This window comes from Branchiostoma floridae, chromosome 3, assembly GCF_000003815.2.
Source record: "Branchiostoma floridae strain S238N-H82 chromosome 3, Bfl_VNyyK, whole genome shotgun sequence".
Lineage (NCBI taxonomy): Eukaryota > Metazoa > Chordata > Leptocardii > Amphioxiformes > Branchiostomatidae > Branchiostoma > Branchiostoma floridae.
The window spans coordinates 18,286,905-18,308,216 of NC_049981.1; the positions used below are offsets into that span (position 1 = coordinate 18,286,905).

Genomic DNA, 21,312 nt, shown 5'->3' on the forward strand with positions numbered 1-21,312 from the left:
CGATTCATGTTGGATCGCCCGTGCTAGGAGTCTGCATGGGGAAGTTCTCGATACCTTCCACGGCTCCATAGACGACAGGACGATAAAACTATGGACGCTGTTGGTTCATAGATTATAGCATGGCACTATTCTATCATTGTCAACTTATAAAACTTGTATACTAAGTGTTTTTCAGCCTCAAATGCAGGCACGCATTCATTGACAGCGCAGAATCGCTTCGATCTTGAAACCGGCGGACTTACTCGAAATAACTGGTGAATACGCAGGACTTGCTGCGTTTTTTAAATTCATAAATGTGTAAACAATGTCTCCAGAGCGCCACACAAGGTCTTTGACCCATATACACTGCACTGCTAGAGTCGTTTGTGGTCGTTTGTGGTATTTCCGAGTCGTTTGTGGTCGTTTGTGGTATTTAGGCACACCCCATAATGAGTGATCCAAAGGTACAACATGCACACAAAGTCAGTTCTGTCAAATGCAAAGTACCAAATTAACACTTATCTGGTGGGACATGAGGGGAGAGAATTACACCCATTGTCCATCAAACAATGGATAACTTGAATGTCCATCAATTTCGGGTTGTTAAATAGTGGCAATACATTACAAAGACAGGCTTTGAAAGGTTTTCTTTGAATGATAAGTGTGCAGTACTCATTTTGAGAGCTGGTCTGTTTAAATCCTGGTTTAAGAATGACCTTAGTACACAATGTTAAAACATTACATATATTTTGCAATGCACTACAATAAAGCCGAGATGGCATTTTTCAAACCCTAGTACAAGTTGTGAGCTGTATAGAACTATGTATCCTTTTAGAAATAATGTGTTTTATTTGCAAAATTATGCCGTAAGGCTAATAGCATGTTCAGTCTCAAAGAGTAGAAGTTTTTTATATGATGCACAGAAGTAACAATGATGGATGATTTTTGTTATAATTTTGCTTAGCCATATTAAAGATAAAAAATGTTGTTGTATACTAGTACTTAGTAGCTTACAACGTATATCCCCATGTAGACCCTCTTTTCAGACTGGACAGGGTTTTCCGCATTCCGGACTGGACAGGTTTTTCCGAAAACCCGGAAAGAATACATATCGCCTCTTTTTTTCAAAAATTCCCATGGGGAACCCCAACATGAAATAACAGAACAGAACAGGACGTAACATCAGATGATGAAAAAGAAATCTTGTCATTAGCCATGCCCAATCTTTATTGTACTGTCCCCTCGTATATCATCCACAGCAAGCAGCCAGTTTTCGTCATGTACACATAACCAGCTTATTGTCTCATAATGTTGTTCTGACCTGCTAACAAGCAGGCTTATCAGCAGAAGGTTTCCTTTTTACCACGAACCCGAGCCAACCTTGCCAAGTTCTGAGGACACTGGGAAACAGCTGGTCCTTCAACAGCCTTTCCTGTTTTGCTGTTAACAATGTGGTTCAATCTGTCGTACCTTCAAGATCATTGTCACAATTAGCATTGCGTGTTGCGGTTTCCGAGCCCTCCGTCTCCGTCTTTACAAGCGTCTGAAAACTAGACCGATCCCACTGTCCCGCCCATCTCCGTCCAAACAAGAAATCTTTTTAAAAAAGCTGTGCCTTGCCGCGTATTTTATGTTATTTTGGTAAGTTAGACTAGATTCTACGCTTAAAAATCCCGAGTTCCACATGTCGCCCCCCTCCCCCTCATTATCATAATTTATGTCAGATGAATTATTGGCACATTAAACAGGTTTTGTAAAACTTTTTGACCCACAATGAATATGCATTATTTTTTATTACAAACTAAGTTCCTTCTGATGCAATTTGTGATATATATTTATATGAACATGGTGAGTTAAAGCGTAGATTTATTACGCTGGACCACATACAGTAACATGCGTCTAGAAGAGCGTTTTAATACTCGTCTGGAATGTACCATTGTCTAACTAAGCCATGAAACTCGGCAGAGATGGCACGTTGATCACTTCATTGTGACAATGTGTTTTTGCCCGTAAGTTTGTGGTTCGAAAGTCTGTCGAACTCTGGGCTTTGATGAGTTGATCTTTTGGTTTGCAAGTCGGTTGAACTCTGGGCTTATTGAGTTGATCTAATGGTTTGCAAGTCGGTCGAACTCTGGGATTTAATGAGTTGATCTAAAACTGCAGAATCTAGTTGCAGCATTGTGGTTTACTTCTGCCCCCCGCCCATTGCGTTGACTGGGCTGAGAGGGGCAGAGGTGGTCCATCCATTGTGGGGCGTTCGTCCTGTTTCGCATCTGCAAAATCTAGTTGCAGCATTGTAGTTTCTGCTGTCCCCCGCCCATTATATAGACTGGGCTGAGAGGGGGCAGAGGTCATCCATTGTAGGACGCTGCTCTGTTTTGCATTTCAAGGGTTGAGACAGACAGTGGTGTCCATTTTGTCTGAGTGGAAATTTCCACTTGGGCTTGCTCCTTGGCAAATTTAGCAATTTAGTTTGAGAACCAGTAGCGCCCGGAGAGGCTGCCTATTTTATTGGTTCGTACTTGGTTGTTCTTTAAGCGTGTCAGTTTGGTTACACGCCTTCAGTTACGTTACGTTTTCAACCCTTGCTGCCCGTGGAGTCCGTGGAGGCTGTCTGATTTACAGGTAGCGTTTTTCAAGGTCTCTGGCAGCTCTGTCTGCTCTTATTTTGGTTCCTTTTTAGTTTTATTTGGTTCTAGTTAAAGCTGCATTATGAAGCGTCCTCTTTCAATAAAAGTTGCCGTGTACCGTGATCGGTTAACGTATGAACAAGTGTTTACTTTGCTGAGCGAGGTTTCGGCTCCCATGAGCAGCATTCAGGCTGTTCAGTCTCTGGGACCAAACTCATTCGACGTGTCATTTTCCTCGGTACACGAGCGTACATTGTATGCGGGGAAACTGTCTGGTTTAGACGCCGTGGATGTGTCATCTTACGCGGCGGCGGAGATAATTGTCACGGCCACAAGAATTCCGTATGAGCTCGATGACAACTATGTCAGGAACTGGTTAAATCAATACTGTGCCGTCATCACGTCCCGTATGGTAACATACCGGGACAGACCGACCATCAAAAATGGGAACCGGCAATACAAAGTAGTTTTAAAGCCGGGATGCAATATACCATCAGCATGGAAAATGTTTGACGGGAGGATGGTTTTCTTCAGGTACGTGGGGCAGCCCCGTACCTGCTTGAGATGCAACCAGGAAGGCCATGAGTCGGCAAATTGTGCAGTAACATTTTGCAACAAATGCCAGTCCATTGGGCATTTGGCCATGGATTGTACCAACGATGTTGTGTGCCTCAGTTGCAGGGCAGAGGGACATACGGCCCGCCGTTGTCCCCTGTCCTTCGCAAACAGGATTAAGATGGGAGCCAGTTGGGCTAAGAGCCAAGAGCTCCCAGCAGGTGTGAGTCAGGTCCGTGAACATCATGATGGACGGGTTCCTCAGGCTGTAAATAAGACTGATCGGTCGGAACTGGCCCATGTTTCTGACGCAGAGTCTGGTGTATCTGATCCTGTTTCGCCTCCAGGTCACCCTGGCAGTGTGGACCCGGGTACTTCTTCGGCTGTGAAGTCGGATGTTTCTTCTCCGGTCGCGGAGCCGGAGGTTTCTCCTACGGTCGCGGTGGTTGAGCCGTCTGAGGACGTGCTGTCGGAGGCCGCTCCTTCTCTGACCAAGTTTTCTCCGGTCGCGGTGGTTGAGCCGTCTGAGGACTTGCTGTCGGAGGCCGCTCCTTCTCTGGCTAAGCCTGGCCTTTCTTCCTCTTCTAGCGAGCAGGTACCCTCAACATCTGTTGCTCCGGTACCGGCCCCTCGCGCCCGGTCCCAGAGAAGGAGGCGTAAAGCGGCCAGTCCTATCCGACCTGTTACTCGTCGGTACATGTGTCAGGGTTGTGAGTTGGATTACACAATCACTCTGGAGGTGGTGTCTTGTCATCAGTGCAAGGCAGACATAACTCCAGAATCTGCTCTCCTTGCTTTCTGTGAGGGCCCAGTTTGTCAAAGCGATAATCGCCTCTTTCTTTGTCAGAGCTGCCATGATGGCAACTCTGATATTGCTGACAAAGATTCCAGGAAAAGGTGTAGGGGGGATTCCAGTGAGGGTTCTGCCTCTGCAAAGACTTTGTCGAAAGGAAAAAAGATTCGTAAGGAGCCGGATTCCGACTCCAGTCTTGTTATCGAGGAGTTTCCCTCGGAGAGTCTTCGTTCTGTGGACGGTAACGAGTCTGACTCTACTGTTGGCTCCAGAAGCCTCATCATTGATGAGGATACTTCGGATGCCTCTCAGGCTCCAAGTCCCGATTTGGTAGCAAAGGCGAGAGCCATTGTCATCTCCTCTGACTTGTACAAGAATAAGGCTGTCTTTGTGTGCAACCAGTTTATTTCTCATGGTTGTGACGAACTCTTGCATAGTTTTAGGTCTTTGAAATCTCACCTTGCAAAGGCGCATGGCATCTCCGGGGACGTTGTGCCTTGTAAGGTTGGTAATTGTTCGAGGTTTTTTAAAACCACCATGTTATGTCTCAAGCACCTCTACAATGTCCACCCCCAATTTGTTAACCGAATTGGTGTGGAAGGAATTGATGATCTGTACCACTAATTCCTCACATTCCGATGTTGTTTGACATTCCTTCTCTATGTAGCCTCATGGTTCTTATTGCTACACTCAATGTCTGTGGGCTCCGTAGTCCGCAGAAGAGGAGGCAGGTTTTCGGCTTTTGCCGTCAACATAAATTTGACGTTGTTTGCCTCCAAGAGTGCCATGTTTCGTCAACATCTGAAGCGGTGCTCTGGGAGAAGGAATGGGGAGGCCAAGCGTTTTGGGCATTGGGCTCCTCCCAATCTAGAGGTGTGGGTATTTTACTCTCTCCATCTTTCAATTTTGATGTGGTTAAAAAGTCTTGTGACGACAGTGGGCGTGTTGTCTGTGTCGTCTTGTCCGATGGTGCGCGTAATTTCAAAGTTTGTAACATGTATGCTCCTAACATTTCTGCGGAGCGTACTGGATTTTTTAAAAATTTGTATAAGTTTCTGTCGGGGGCTGAGCCCCTTATTTTGTGCGGTGATTTTAACTGCGTTGAAGATGTTGATATTGATAAGAGGGGCGGGAACCCGGCTCATGGTAGTGGCGGTTCCACCGTTTTAAAAGACATTTGCGCCGATTTTAATGTGCATGACTCTTGGAGACATGAGAATCCTTCTAAAAAGGTCTTCACTTGGAGACAGCCGACCAAAGGTATTGCCTGTCGGCTGGACCGATTTTATTCGTCTAAATGCCTCGTCGTTTCAAACTACTGTTTTTTACCCGCATATTTTACAGACCATGACTGTGTGTCCTTGTCAATTTTACCGGATGTGAAGAAGAAGCCTGGCTTGTGGAAATGTAATGTCTCGATTTTAAAAAGAGACAAAGTTTTAAATGATTTTAAACTCGCTTTTAACAATTGGAAGACTTTGAAACCAGGTTTTCCTTCTTTGCGAGCCTGGTGGGATGATGTAAAGGCTAGAACTCGCTCTCTCCTGATCAGAATTTCTTGTGAACTGGCTAGGGAGAGACGGGAGTCCATGTTTACCTTGAATAATGAACTTGTCGATCTCACCAACAAGATGAACGACGGGGCCTCTTCGGCGGACATCTTGCGTAGGTATGAATGTACTAAGTCTTCCTTGTCCGAGTTGTCCGCTGAGGAGGCTCGCGGTGCTTTTGTTCGGTCCAGAGTCAAGCAATTTGTCGAGGGGGAAAAATGTACCTCGTATTTTGTAAGCCAGGCCTCTTCCCGAAGTAGGCAGCGACGCATTTCTTCGGTCAGAGATTCTACTGGACGTGTTGTCCAAGATGACGAGGAGATTTTAGACGTTTTTAAGCTATTTTATGAAGACCTTTTTAGTGCTGAGCCTATTGATAAGTGTGAGGCGAATAACCTTTGTAACAATTTAGAAGGGTCTTTGGATCCTGATGAAGTCTCTTCATTAGAAGGTCCTCTTTCATTGGATGAGCTTTGGGCTGCATTGTGCAGTATGGAGAATAATAAGTCCCCTGGCAGTGACGGTCTCCCGAAGGAATTTTATGTCGCTTTCTGGGACGTCATTGCCGAGGATCTCCTCTCAGTTTTTGAGGAAGTTTTTTCTTCTGGCGAGCTCTCTCAGAGCCAGAGTTTTGGTGTTATTACTCTCCTTCCAAAAAAAGGGGACCCTCTGGACCCGAAGAACCGTCGCCCCATCTCTTTGTTAAATTGCGATTATAAGATTCTTGCAAAGGTCCTTAACAATAGGCTTAAGATGGTTGCCGCCTCGGTCATCAGTCCTGACCAGACATGCGGTATACCAGGCCGGTCGATACAATGTAACCTACTTTTGATGAGAGATATCATTACATATGTTAATATGAATAACTTTGACTGTGCGATCATTTCTCTGGATCAGGCCAAGGCCTTTGATAGAGTGAATATTGATTTTCTTCACTTGACTCTTACGAAGATGGGTTTTGGCCCGGTTTTCCGCAAATGGGTTGCTATATTGTACCACAACATTACCAGTGCTGTTCTCGTCAATGGGTCGCTATCATCTTCTTTTTCTCTCTCAAGAGGTGTTCGGCAGGGGTGCCCTATGTCACCCCTGCTGTACGCAATTTCTTTGGAGCCATTTGCCGCTACAGTAAGGGCCGACGCTGCTATTCACGGCCTCAGGTTGCCTGGTGGCCGTGAAGTTAAGATCTCGCAGTATGCGGACGATAACTCGGCTATTGTTACAACCGATGAGTCGATCCGCCGGCTCTTTGCTGTTATTGACATGTATAACAGAGGTTCCGGGTCTCTTTTAAATCTTGACAAATGTATGGGTCTCTGGCTAGGTAGTTGGAGGAAAAGACTCGATTGTCCGAAGAATTTTAAATGGACATCTGTATCCATACGTTTATTGGGAGGTACTTTTGGAAGTGTTAATATGCCTTTAGTCAACTGGAGGGAGAGGCAAGCTAAGTTTGAAGCGGTTCTGCGAAGGTGGGACAGCTTCTCTTTATCCTTCGCTGGCAAGGTTGTCGTCGTTAATAACCTTGCTTTATCTACTTTGTGGTATATTGCTCCTGTATTTTCTCCTCCCGAGTCAGTCGTCAAGGACATTACGAGAGCCGTCTTTAAGTTTTTCTGGAGTTATCGTGCAGAACTGGTCTCTAGACAGACAGTTTTGCTACCTTTGGACAAAGGTGGATGGGATCTCATTGATTTTGGAGTGAAGGCCAATTGTTTTTATTGTCGGCCGTTTACCAATATTCTTGACCGGCCGGATCTTCCATGGGTCCAGTTGGCAAAATATTGGCTGGGTTTTTTTGCCCGTCGTTTTGAACCATCATCGTGGTCTAACAGTTCCCCCCACTCTCCTGAGGCTCCACCTCACTATTCTTTGATGCGGAAGCTCACCTTGGAGTTTGTTAATGCTTCTGCTTCGAAGACTTGGGACAGGATATGCACCGTGCAGTCTTTGTACAAAGCTGCCATTTTAACTCGTTCTCATACCTCTTCCGCTTGTTTTTTAGAGCGGGGTGTTGATTGGTCACTTGTTTTTTCAACGGTGCATAACACTCTCCTTGAGAATAACCTAAAGGAGCTTTCCTGGAAGGTCGCACATGGGGCTCTCAAAACCAACTACTTGACTTGTTCGATTTGGCACAGAACTCCTTCCCCTCTTTGTCCGAGGAGAAACTGTAGAGCTACGGAGACCGTTACCCATGCCATCTGGTCTTGTGGCGAGGTGCTCCTGACCTGGACTTGGGTCGAAGGGTTCATTAGGCGATGGGTGGTCTCTAGTTTTCGTGTTTCTCGCGCGGTCGCTCTCTATGGTGTTATGTCGTCTACCCTGAAGAAGTGTAAGAGAGATGTCTGCACCTACATTTTGGCCGTCGCTCGGTCTAAGATTTGGTGGTCCAGGTGTCAGGCTCTCTTTGACAATAATTTCGTATCTCACATTGAGCTGGTGTCTCTAATCAAGGAGGCTCTTAGGTTTAAACTCAAGATGGAGTTTGTTCGACTTGGTTCTGAAAGTTTCTTGGCTGAGTGGTGCCAATCTGTTAAATGGGCAAGTGTGCGGACGGGAGTTTTGGTTCTACGTTTTTAGAGTCCTTGTCGTAGTAGTCTTTGTTTGGTGCTACAGTCTGTCTTTGCTATTGGTGGATTGTCTGTTAGATGTTCAGTATGTGTGGTCAGTCCTTCACTATGGTGTTCTCCTTCTACTCTCTAGTCCTCTTTATAATTTCCAGTTTGCTTTGATGTGTCGTTTCTTGGCAGAAGGGTGGGCGGGTGCAAGTCTGCCTCGGGTGGAATGGCACATTCTTTTTCTTTGTTTCCATTCATGAGTTGTTTCTTCTTATATTATGATGGTTTTCAGTTTGGTCTCTGTCTGTATTACTAAAACTGTTTGTATACCCAAAATAACAAAGGGCCTTTGGAAGGGGCTTTGGAAGGGCTGGGTTAAAAGGTCCGTCCATTGATCCATGGAAAAAAGCTGGCGTAAAGCCTTGCCTGGCGGCAAGGCAAAAATAAAAGCATAAAAAGATTTTGACGGGCATGCAAGCACTCTCTAATTGGTGGAACAAGCAAGTTGACATAGTTCGATAATGATCTGATAATATCTGTTCATCTCTCCACAGTTTGTTCACCACGAACTTAACTTCATGGCTTGCATCCCATTGCTTAAACACAGAGTATGTTTTGTTGTCTGAAGTTGCCCCTCAAGTGTGCCATGCATGTACTTGTTGTCAGTCCAGGAGGATTCCGGGAATGTGACGGGCATATCGTTCACTGTCCCCAGCTCAGGACGTGTTCATCTTGTCTGAATGGTCCTGAATAGCATCGTTGTTCAGCTTCAATCCTCATCAGTCCCTCCGTATCAACAGAGACCGCACTAGGAACAGGAAAGTCCCACTAAACCGGAAACCTTCACTACACCAGAGCCTTCACCTAAGCCCGCCCCACTGTGACAACCAGTTCAGTTTAGTCCCGATTTTCTCCCCACTGCCATGGGTTCGCAACTTGATTTCCTCGTCCAGCTAACATTCAACTCCCTGGAACGATCCCAAGTAACCTCGGTGACTCGAACGTTGAGGTTACGGATCCAAAGACAAACTGTCCGCCTTTAGTGATCTTCTTTAGTATTCCCCTGCTTGCCTTGCACCTCAGAAAGACTTGTGGAATGTACCGTAATGTATGCCTATTCAGTTGTAAATCATACAATTGTGCAATTAATAAATCTCAGTATTTTCGGACTCGTGTAAACTTTTTCACACTTTAAGGAAGTTTTTAGGCATTGCCAAAATGCTAATAAAATTCTTTCCTTCTTTCGGGTCCGAGACGTACGCCAGCAAACCACATACGTGCCATTCCTGTGTAAGGACAGTTGCAACAGCGATAAAGATAGACAGTTCCTAATGAGAAGGTTGTCTAATCAGGCAGAAACGCGGCAATCCTCATCCCAACATCGTTACCTAGGAGGCACAGTATGGTCCTTGGAGGAAGGTTTTTATTGTATCTGTCTTCTTTAATCTCGCCAGCGGAAGGGGGAAAAGACCAACTGTATACAATCTAAGTTTCATCTAACAATCCCAACCTCATTCGATGCACATGTAGCCTGGCTACAGACTTGCTTGGTAACAAGATATTTTGTATGTAGTGAAATGCTGGTCTCTGTGTCAGAGATAAGGGATTTGCGCAGTCGGTGATAATCCTCCGGTGAAGGTAGTACCAGGCAAACCTGCCTCGCTAGGATGCTTCTTGCAATTGGAAGCATTAGGCCACTCTGACTTGATAATATGGATGACATCCGCGCGCGCATCAATTCCCAAAGTAGGAAAAAAACCTTTGCGGCTTTACTGTAAATCATACAAAGAAGCCGAAAAATAAGCAAATGTATGTCATTAATAAAAACAAATATCACAAAATAAACTCTAATTAACGAAGTCTTCCAAAGTACAGAAAATATGTAGGGATTAAAATAAAGAATTATGATGTTCTGTGTTCTGTTCTGTATGTTCACTCTTTTGTTTAAACTTCCTGACAACTTTCCTGATTTCAGAATGAAGACAACTTTTCTAGCCATTTTGTTTCTTTTCTCACATTGGGTGCCCAGTGGATGTCATCCATATAATCACATCGGTGTGGCCTAATCTCAGACGTGTTTTAAGTCCGGCGGAAATCTGACGGCAACACATGCTTAAATCATGACAAATACCTACAGGTTATTCTTAGGACGCGACCGGGCATGTGCAGAGAACTGAACAGGGGCCCTGGGCTTGTTGCGGTTTCTTCAATCACGAGTTGGGGAATTACACATGGGCCGAGTCAGAAGGTAACTTTATATAGTCGAACAGTTAGACAGGCCCAGGATCTTAAAACCAGTAGGGCGACCGCCGCTTACCTTATATGCCGGTGAACTCGTGACACTTTGTGTGGAATCGTGTTAGCTGAGGTCAACTCCCACGCAAGGTCTACTGCAAGGGACGTGTCGTGTATGCTGAAGCTCCAGGTAAGGGATAAGAGTTATTGCTTGCTTTCTAGTATACTTGCTTGCCTATGTCGAGCCTTTGCAGTCTTGAGTCGTGATGCACCCCTGTCCCTTATTGCCTGGATCATATTGTCTACACCGAGGCAGTGTAGGTGTTCCTTGGTTCCTATTTCCATATCTGAGAGTCTACTCGGAGCACAAAAGTAAAAGACGACTTCAACGTGCTATGTCCTTCTGGATAGTTGTGCTGGTTTTGTCAACACAAAAATTAAAATTGAACTTACCCAAATTTTCGATTGTCCTTACTCTAGTTTTTGTCAAGGAATGAACAAGTCAACTTTTTGTGTTGGTAGTTACATTTCAACTTTGATCCAGAATGCCCTCTAAAAACATTTAACTTTCATGCTAACTGTGCTATGTGACAGAAGATAGTCCTTGAGTGGAGATACATGAAGTTTATGCCTGATCCTCCCGGTGGCCAGCATGTTGTTGTTTACAAACAAGAGCGTCTAGTTTGAAATGGTGTTTCTCACCTTGTGCAGCTTGTTTTACCTTTACTTAGTTAATTAAAGGGAAGAAAAAAAACAGGAATACGAAATAACGAATGCAAATATCTTCAAAAGTTCTTGTATGGGCCATCTACAAGAAGGTTTTTGTTCTCGAGAATGTTTTCGGTTTGGGGCCCAGATATTACCTAGTGCATCTTAATACGTGGATAACCTACAAACGGGCATCTTTTCCTTCCTTACTGTCCGCTTCTGTCTGAAGTTGTTGATGAATCAATGGTGACATTGAAGTGCCAAGAACGATAGTCTTAAGTATTAGATCTCTTTAACGCTAGCAGACCGCTGAACCTTATGACCTTTCCGTCAATCATGTGTCGAACGGATGCACCTTTAAGGTTTTGTAGGGCAGCAACACTGTAACTGTACCCTTGAAGTAGAGTGGATAGGCTTTAAGAACTCACGTAGGACGACTTTGTTGCAGAGTAACAAGACCACAAACTTTTCAGCCACACAGGACCATACAGGATGGCAATGTACGCGGGCAGGATGAGGCGGTGCATAGAATCTTGATATATAGTTGCTGATACGTTTAGATAAATTGCAGGACAATGTCCGGATACCTAAATCTCCGTTAGCTCCCAGAGTACACAACATTCCAATTAATTGAGGGACCCCCTACTTTAACAAGATGCATCTGGGCTATGTCAGTGTTTCGTGATTAGAAAGTCCAATGAAATACAGCCCCTCTTCGCCCCTGGCAGACTCAAAACGGCGCAAATCAACTGTGCCTTCTAGCAGCGTCACTGATCTCTGTGCAAGGGGACACATGTTGCCAATTTGTTTTACCCACAGTAATTACAGTCGTATTCTGCAGGTACGGTGGCAAATTCAAGTGACAGAAGGCAAATCTGATAACTACATATAGCTCCACTGGAGTTACACCTTACTTATACTGCTGTGCAAAATCTAGACCAGAGCGCAGTCCTCTGACATTTGGTACAGGACACAGGTGGATTACGTTCTTATTCGGTGTTTCCTATTAGAGCTAAGGAAAACATCCAGCCAAATCAGGCGGTGCCTTTTTGTCTGATTGATATTACTTTCGATAAAAATGATTAGCACAAAAACCGCCTCTCCTGTGTTTTGTCAAAGTTTTGAGTGTTGCTATAGAAAAGAAGCACCTGTCGACACTTGGACCCGTCCCAAACGTATGTTTGTGTTTTCTACGCCAAATCCATCCTATAGTGACCTTGGTTCGTCTGTCCTGTGGATACATAGCAGAAGGAAGACCCAAGGAAGTCTGGACGTGTTCTAAGGAAGTCTTGACATGTCTTAAGGGAATCTTGACATGCAGCAGCAAAAGCTGCACGAAAATCCGTTATCACCAGACTAGTCGCACCACACTATACTAGTTCCGGTTTCTTATTCACTTCAAAGAATTTGGAACTCAAAGACCTCCGTTTCCAGTGGACCAAATCAGCGCTTTCCACATTTTAGATGGTCAGTGCATGGTGGGCCATGGGAAAAGCCCGAGTCTGGCATTTCCACACAGTTCCAGTCAGTGGCTAACGGAAGGAAACTGTCTGCGGTAGATTACAGCTTCAGATAACGACCTTCCCGAACTTTAGGGGTACAATGTCATAATCATGTCCTTGTGTGGTTCCAAGATACGTCAAATTACTTCTTCGGATTTGTTTTTACGCGTTTGCAAGCTATCAAAACCACTACCGAATTTGACCTTTAGTTTCCCGACCCCTACCAAAACCTACCAAAGGTCATAAGGATCCGTCCACAACTTCTCGAGTTACGCTACACACACACACACACACACACACACACACACACACACACACAGACACTGTGGCACACACACTGTGACACACACACACTGTGACACACACACTGTGACACACACACACTGTGACACACACACACTGTGACTCACACACACTGTGACTCACACACACTGTGACTCACACACACACACACACACACACACACACACACACATACAGCATACTCCAAAACGTCACCGTTCGGAAGACGCTGATAGCGAAATTAACAAGGCCAATTTAACATATTGCGCAGAACTCATGCATAACGAACACCAGCTATTTCCCACAATGGTCTGTCTGCTTCAAATCTATTCTAAAAGTGTCCGTGAGTTCTAATAGCCCGACGGCACGGCACACACGTGTTGCGCATTAAACTTGCCCAACGATCTTGTCACTTGTAGAGCTCTTCTGGTGGTCGAAGAAGGTGGGAGATCAGACTGTTGCGTTTCAAGTTCTGCAAGGCCAGGACTGTGTTGTACCAAGGTTAGACTATAGTCATCAAGTTCTGCAAAGAAAGTAACTACATGTCAGTATGTCTGTAACGTTATATGCTCGTGTTGATTTAGATACGTTTACCATATGCTTATTCCTTGTCTACGGCTACAGGGGAACTGAATCACTTCTTTGTTTCGCTTTTCTAAATATTCCTCTGTTTAGATCATTGAATCAAACTTTGATGCCCTCTTTGTATGCTAGATAAAAACGCCGCAAGGCTCCGATCAGAACATACTTAAAATGTTACAGTTAGAAAATGAAGAAAATACCTTCACTAACAAATAGGATGTAACTGACGTTTTGTGTTGGTTTTACACTTCTGGATGTTGAAGGACGTAACCGTACTCTCTTTTTCTGTCCAACTCCACTCAGAAAAGACTCGCTATAACTTGAGTGATGTGAACGTACAAAGCACATTACTGCCGAGCGTCAATCTTTGTTTTAGTCTCTCAGGCATTAACATTTCTAGCATAACTTTGGGTTTACCTTTCCTTGACTTGAGTTTTAAAGAGGAAATTTCAACTGATAACGATGTAAAAACGACGTTGGGTTGTTGATGCAGCTGTCGTAGTACAGCATGCCCCATACCAATAATGAATTATCGGAATCTTACATACAGCCACATGTAGTGCTTTGAGCCATATTGTCGATAGGGAATCATATGCTAGTTTACTGTTATATATATATAACTATATATACAGTGCGTAAGAGTCGCGATTGATACTGCCTGTGTTGTGTTTAACAGATAGCAAAATGTATCATAGCAACGGGTCCAAGAAGATATTGCCATAGGCTTATATAGTGAATACGATATCGTTCATATATTAGGAATAAAATCTGAGGAAGTGACAAAACAAATTTAGCGAAATGTTTTTGTTTCAGTGTTTTTGATCAAGGATTTATATTCATATTTATGTTGTCTCATTGGTACTGTGTTTTTTTAACAATCCTCAAAGAACATATGTGTATAAAGATAACGAAATTTTATTTGTACTTCAGATTCACCATGAAATCGAAAGAACAACTTGCCGGATTGTGGCTTCTGTACGTCTACGGGATCGTATTACTGCTGCCTTGTGCCAACAGCGCATTGCCCTGTCTCCAGGCCTGTCACTGTTACCGGCATGAAGTTTATGGCAAAACTATGAACTGTGCACGGAAAGGTATGCACATGCCGCCACCCGGCATTCCAAATCCCACCAGAAAACTCATTCTTCAATACAATTCCATCCACATGTTGAACCACACTCTAAACGGACCAGGATATAGCTTGCTGTACTACCTTGATATGAGTGGAAATCAGATGGTAGATCTGGACCGGGATGCCTTTGCCAACACGACTGAGCTCATGGACCTAGACCTACACTTCAACAGACTTCGCTTCCTCCACAAGTCCATCTTCCGTCCCTTGAAGAAACTACGTTGGCTTCACCTCTATGGGAACTCTTTGACATTTCTAGAGCCGGACTTGTTCGCCGGACTCAGCAACCTGGACGGGATTTACTTGGGATGGAACAAGATCAGATCGTTGCCGATGGGAATCTTCAAAAACCTGCCTTCCCTTCAGTATCTGTACCTGCATGATAATCAGATCAAATATTTGAACCGTGGACTGTTTGACGACTTGACTCAGCTGTACGATTTGAACCTGGGCGGGAACCACCTGTCGTCACTTCCGCTGGGGATTTTCAAGCCACTGCGGAGCCTGGCGAGGCTTTTCCTGTACCAGAACAGGTGAGATGCATTATCATGAAGGTTCATCAGAGTTTGTAAATTACATTATGGAAAATTTTACTGCTCTTCAACTAAATAAGTTGACTCGTCGAAATTTCCGACTGAATCACTCAGTACTCTTCAGCTCTCTGACCAAATCGCTGTGGACACGTGACTTGTTGCACGTGTGACGCCAGCAATGGGTCAGAGATTTCTGGAAGTCGATATTGCACCTAGGCGAGATAAATGCCATGTTTCCTGTGGAAGAAAAACAGCGTTTTTACGATCTGTCAACATAACGGTAGTTCTGATAATGTGCTGTACATCGATTTATCCACACATCTTGCCAATACATGTACTTATACTGCGTTGGGAGGTGACAGCCTGGCCAAAAGATTTGCCTTGAACCAAGGAGGTTGACGGGTGACTGTAACATTGGTCTCTGCGATTTTCTAAACCTTACCCACTTTCTGATATACGTTTCTGGTAATGTGTGTAAATTGGGGGGGGGGGGGTGCCCATTGCAGAATGCCTGAGTTTAGTTATATTTCGTCCGTCGGACGGTCCATCTACCTTCCGACAGCATGTGGCGAATATTATGTCTTGCGATCATAATATTTTCAGCAGGCACCATGTGATGCACGCCTATCTCACGTACTCTTGGTCATTTGCTGAACCAGTGACAAACATGTTTAGATATACATCCGCTCCATAAAGTTTATTCATTCTGTTTTATTTTATCTTATAGTATTTCATTTTAATTCTGTTTTGTTCGAATTTGATTTACTGTATTTTATTTTATTTACTGCCATTTATCACATTTGTTAAGGATTGACATAACAGGTGACTATCATCTTTCCAAGGCGGAGACCAGACTGCGATGTTTGATCTACTCACACAGGGAATGGTCCCTACTGTTTTCGATAAGAGTGGCGGGTTCTTTAAAGTGTTGGAGGTGTGGCTCTCCTCAAACACCGAACCTCTGGCTTTACTGATTATACCGTCACTCTTTTACCAGGTTTTACCGCCTTGAAGAGGGCGTGTTTGCGGGACTGAAGAGCGTAGAGCTGCTGTGGTTCCACGGTAACAAACTGGCCCTGCTACCCAGGAAGGTGTTGAGTGATCTACCCAAACTACAAGTCATTGAGCTGGACGCAAATCTACTGGAGATGTTCCATGGGGACGCCTTAAAGCAGAACAAGGTGATGGGGATTCTTTCCAATCAAACGCTCTTGTTTTTTATTGCTCTGTTACCTCCGTGAAAATCGGGACGTATTGTAATCATCTGGTACGTTTGTTTATTTGCAGCAGTGTGTGTCCGTGGTTCCACAACTGACATTTGAATGCTAGAAACAGTTCTGGGACACTAACACAAAGCTGAATCAAAGGTGCCAGAAAGGTTCCAGGCAATAAATCGAATTGCTCCGAGTCCAGAGTTACAGTGACCACTAGCAATGTGGCATACCAGGGACAACCCAAGGGACCACCCAAATGTCCTTATGTTGTAAATTGGTCACCGTAGTACAGGTTTGACTGTAATTTGAACAATCAGGAAAAGCCTAATGTTATGTCTTGCTTTCTCATACAATTTCCAGTCTTCTTACAACTGATTGTGTGTGTGTGTGTGTGTGTGTGTGTTTGTTATGATCAAGTACTCGTATTACACTACAATGTACTGTACTGCAACGGGCAGTAACGTCATCTGTGCTAACTTTGCAATAATTGTCTTTATGTGTACTTCAACAACAGGAACTTGTCACCCTCAGCATGCAGAGTAATAAAATTACAACAGTGAAACCAGAGCTGCTCTCTCACCTTCACAAATTGCGCCATCTTTACATTCAGCAGAACTCAATCAAAAACATCAATTCTACAAGCTTTCAGGTACTGTCATTCTTGAATTTTTTGTAGTGGTTTAATGTTTGCAGTTTTACGGTGACCGCTTCCTTGCGAATGTATCACCATTACAGTTTGACCATAGCACTTCCCAAGTTTAAAACCACTGTGAACACACTTTCTCTCTACCACTAAATAACTGTTAGCTCTACTTTTTAAGTTATTTCTGTATCCCGTAAGCTTGTTCTTCAATTTTACCTTTAGCCTGACTGTGGCTTCCCTGGCTGAGGGGTTATTCTCTAGCACTCACTGCAAGGGTTCTGTTTAACTTCAACTTTAAGGTAACATAGCCTGGATCCGGGCCTTCTGTTCTTTGAACAGAAGTTGTTTACCAGTTGGTTGTGCCTGCATACTGAATGGCAGAGGGTAACGAGGGGGTTCACAGGATGATTTATGTCACATCTATAGGGATTGGCACAGCTGGAAATCCTGCTGCTGCAGAAGAACAACCTCCATGAAGTGCCTGACAATGCATTCCACGAGCTTCATCAACTGTCTCATCTAGACCTTAGCGATAACTACATCCGTGCTGTCCAGGAGGGTGCCTTTAACGGGCTACGGTCGCTCACTCAACTGTCACTTCAAGGGAACAAGTTGCATCAGATCCCTGAAGCAGCATTTTTTGGCTTAGAAAGCCTTAGTCACTTAATTCTGGCTGGAAATGTGTTGGAACGACTGCCCGGAAGAATGCTGCACGGTCAGTCACAACTGCTGGAGCTGTTGCTAGAAAACAACCAACTCAAGGACATCCCAGAATCCTTCCTTGAGGATTGCTTGTCCTTGGAGAAGTTGTCTCTTGCCAACAATCGTTTGAATAGCTTGTCGAAGGACGTTTTGGCTCTACCACCTCTGACCCATGTTCAGCTACAGGAGAATCCGTGGAAGTGCGACTGTCACCTGAAATGGTTGCGTGAGTGGATGAGCACGACTGCCGTGGACTACAAACCGACTTTTGGTGCCTCAGCAGTGGCCAGCTGCAGCGAACCACTTAAACATGCCGGCAAGCCAATCATGATGGTGCCCGCAGTAGACTTCGTTTGTGACAATAGCGAAAACCAACTCAAGGAAAATGTGCAGTCTAAAGAAACTGACAGTGAGATAGCCTCTAACATTATCTCCAGAGAAGGGTTGTTGCCAATCGTTGTGATTGAAACGACGGAAACTGTACATTCCGGAGACGGAGAGTAATGTAATCATGAATACATCATACATTATCTAATGTACCAATGTATTTATGTCCACATAACAGTTACATGTCATTGCAGAAATACCTCAACATATCAATATTGATATAACGTCTTGAAGAATAGACAGAGATCATTATCCGATGTGAAAAGTTGAAAAGAGTAAAATCAAAATGTACTATTGCGGAAGAAGGTAGATTTTCACGTCTTGATATTTTTGTTTTAGTCTTTAGGCAGTTGCTATCATGGTTTAAGGTCTTTTTCAGCCACTCACAACATGTATTATTGATGAATATCTACATGTATGAACACCATATTATAGTTGTAAAAACAGTAAATCAAAGTTGTATTCATGTAGAAATATCAATGTGCCTGTTGCGTAAACCATTTTGTATCTATGCTTATTCAGGCAATTGCAACAGGTTTTGTCTTTTCATACCTTTCACATGTGACATGTCGACAGTTGATGAGTTTTATGATCTATGTGTTAACTGTACATGTAGTCACATATTTTACTTATAAGTTGGAGTATTTGTATACAAGAGGGTTAGTTCAATAAAGAGTCCCTCTGACATACTTTCAGTTATTGTAGGAAGCTGAAATTTCACAGCTTCCTACAATAACAGGAAGCGAGTCAGGGGAAATCTTCTTTGAACTGCTCTGGTAAGATAGGACTGGGTTAGATCAGAGATATCATCTGCATGTACCTAAAATGTACTTTACCTACAAGCAAGTTTCAGCCAGTATAGATCAGCCTAAAATAATAAAGTCAATGAAAAATGTAACATTAAACACTCAATTTTCAACAACATGACTTACAGACTACAAAAAGTCGTTGTTTTGTCCTGTAAAAAGTTAAGAAAAAGTTAGCTTAATTTTCCATCCTTAACAAAATGTCAATCAATGTGTTTGATGACCAATGCTACACCTGCACACTGGTGGTGATAGCACATGACCATAGAAAAGATGTTGACTTTAAATCATAGAAAGCAGTCTAACTATTCAATTGATCTCAATGACACGCAAGCTAATAGTGTTAGAAAGATTTGATAAGGTCTAATTAGAAAGTATTGCAGCAGCTTTTACATTATTTTGATGAAAAGGCATCTCAACCATATAAACACTGGCATGACTACAGTCCAGTTTTACAGCTCTCATCCTGTGGTTTCACAGTGTTCCAGAAATCTGAATACAAATGTATATCAGGATAATATAGAGACACCATTTAGTACGATTCTGTAAGCTTTGTAATGTTTTCCTTCCCACTCATTGTTTAGGGAGCCTATGTTTTTGATTTTTGTTGTCAGTTTCGTTGTTAAATCTGTCATTTTAAGCTTATACAAATGAATTTTCACCAATTTCATGTTCACTTCCATTATGGATTGGGTTAGGGTTAGGGTTACTTAGTTAGGTTAACCCCCAAACCTTATCCTAACCCAATCTGTATTGTCCTAGGACAAGTCCAATTAAAATCAAATTAAAATACAACACAACATAGATTCTACTTTGTCCAAAGACAGATTGCAATTATGGATTCTGCTAGGACAGATTTGAATCTGTCCTAGGACAATCTGTCCGAATCCCAGTCGCTACAATGGAACATACACCACCATGATCATGCCACATATATGAACTTAAGTTACAAAAAATGTCACAATGTCCACTACAGTTTATAATACTGTTTGTCACAAAATTGATTGGGATGGAAAATAGAATAAATAAAAAACTTGTGGTTACACATAGAAAGACATGATGATACATTGTATATGAAATATATCTTAGTTAAGTCTCAACGGGTGGTTAAAAATCAGACAGTAGTTTCCTAAATCTTAATTTTCAGCTAAAAGGTTGGGTCCGAATTTTACAAATTATGGCACTGTAGAAGTGTAGAAAAAAGGTTCCCATAGTATCTAGATAGGCAATAATCAAAACATGAAAACATTCCGAAATTAATACGCTAGTTTATGCAACCACCTGCTAATAATCAAATTACAACGTCACCTCTGACTTCCGTGTTATTCTTTTTTCAATCAACCATTAAAAATTGTCCATACACGGATGCCGTGTAGATACATGTGTAAAGCATGTACTAATAAATAACGTCACTTCTCATAATTCCCCCGGTATAAGCCTGCCATATAAAAACATGACATAATTGACTTTTCAAGAATGTCTTGAGCACCTGGATGTCTGAAGCGTGCATACCTCTGGGATTACAGATGCTTCATTGGTAGATCTCACAGTTTTTACAATGTTGCAGTTTTAGGGGTACCCAGTGGAACTATGAGAATTGATGTTAATGGAATGTCCCTTTTCTTATTCCTACAATAATAGTAGCACCCAAAAATAATTCAAAAGCAAATCCAACAGTTGAATATTGGTAGAAAGTTATGCTTTGGCCAGGCGTGCCTAAGAATCTCACAAATTTTGTAAAACCTGTACAAATTTCGTGAAACCCACAAGAGTCACTATGTGAAAACATATCAAACTTATGTGACCTGCAAGAATCTTGTAGCATACACAGTCTCTATGAAAATTCATGTAAATGCTTAGGCACCCCTGGTCTTACATACAATTTTTGATATATTGATGATAGTTTATCCCGCCTGCCTACCACTGGTTTGAGTCTCTACCCCACTCTCCTCCACTGCTGTCTGGTTAAATGAAGTGCTAGTAGATGGTGACTGCAGGGTGGGCTGGTATCTTCTACAGGAGCTGCAGCACAGTTTCTGGTAGCCAGGGATGGAGCAGTAGCGTGATAACACATCTAGCTGGCAGAAGATGGACTGGTCCCCTGAACATGTTTCCTCTGCAGAGAACATCAAGTTGTTCCGGTTAAGATAGGGTATAGGGCATGTCTGCTGCATCAGCCCTTTACCTACTCTGTCTAATAGCTAATCAAACAAACTAATGGTCCAACACCCTGGTGAACTTGGCCAAACACCCTAACTCTAACCTTTACCCTAACGCTAACCCTAACCCTAACCCAAGCCCTAACCCTTACCCTGCAGAGTGGACCAGAGTGTTGGGCCCAATTGACTGGGCTAAGTTGGTTAAGGGCACAATCATAAACATGTAGATCCCCTGGACTTGCTACATTATGTAATTGAACATGACCTGAGGCTGTAACCATGGCAACAGCCATCTGGTTAAGGTTACTGACCTTCTTCGTTAGGAGTGGAAGAAGAGAAGAAGAAACAGGACAAAATCA

The 21,312-nt window shown here is 43.3% G+C and overlaps 2 protein-coding genes across 6 annotated transcripts in view; one reads left to right on the plus strand and one right to left on the minus strand.

Moving 5' to 3' along the window:
- Window positions 1-18,144, plus strand: part of LOC118410952 (insulin-like growth factor-binding protein complex acid labile subunit) — a 25,591-nt gene extending 7,447 nt beyond the window's left edge. The window contains exons 1-6 of one of the 4 annotated variants that reach the window (XM_035812928.1): window positions 10,181-10,493; window positions 13,215-13,296; window positions 14,308-15,042; window positions 16,040-16,223; window positions 16,771-16,905; window positions 17,326-18,144. In XM_035812928.1, coding sequence (XP_035668821.1) covers window positions 14,315-15,042; window positions 16,040-16,223; window positions 16,771-16,905; window positions 17,326-18,105 — 1,827 coding nt within the window. In that variant the 5' untranslated portion in view covers window positions 10,181-10,493; window positions 13,215-13,296; window positions 14,308-14,314 and the 3' untranslated portion in view covers window positions 18,106-18,144. Of the gene's footprint in view, window positions 1-10,179; window positions 10,494-13,214; window positions 13,297-14,307; window positions 15,043-16,039; window positions 16,224-16,770; window positions 16,906-17,325 lie in introns of those variants that run through there. The other 3 variants (XM_035812926.1, XM_035812927.1, XM_035812925.1) reach the window with 3 other exon arrangements.
- The window catches only part of LOC118410949 (A disintegrin and metalloproteinase with thrombospondin motifs 3-like), a 16,559-nt gene continuing 13,380 nt past the window's right edge, over window positions 18,134-21,312 (minus strand). For both annotated transcript variants that reach the window (XM_035812921.1, XM_035812920.1), the window contains exon 23: window positions 18,134-20,910. In XM_035812921.1, coding sequence (XP_035668814.1) covers window positions 20,699-20,910 — 212 coding nt within the window. In that variant the 3' untranslated portion in view covers window positions 18,134-20,698. The remainder of the gene's footprint in view (window positions 20,911-21,312) is intronic.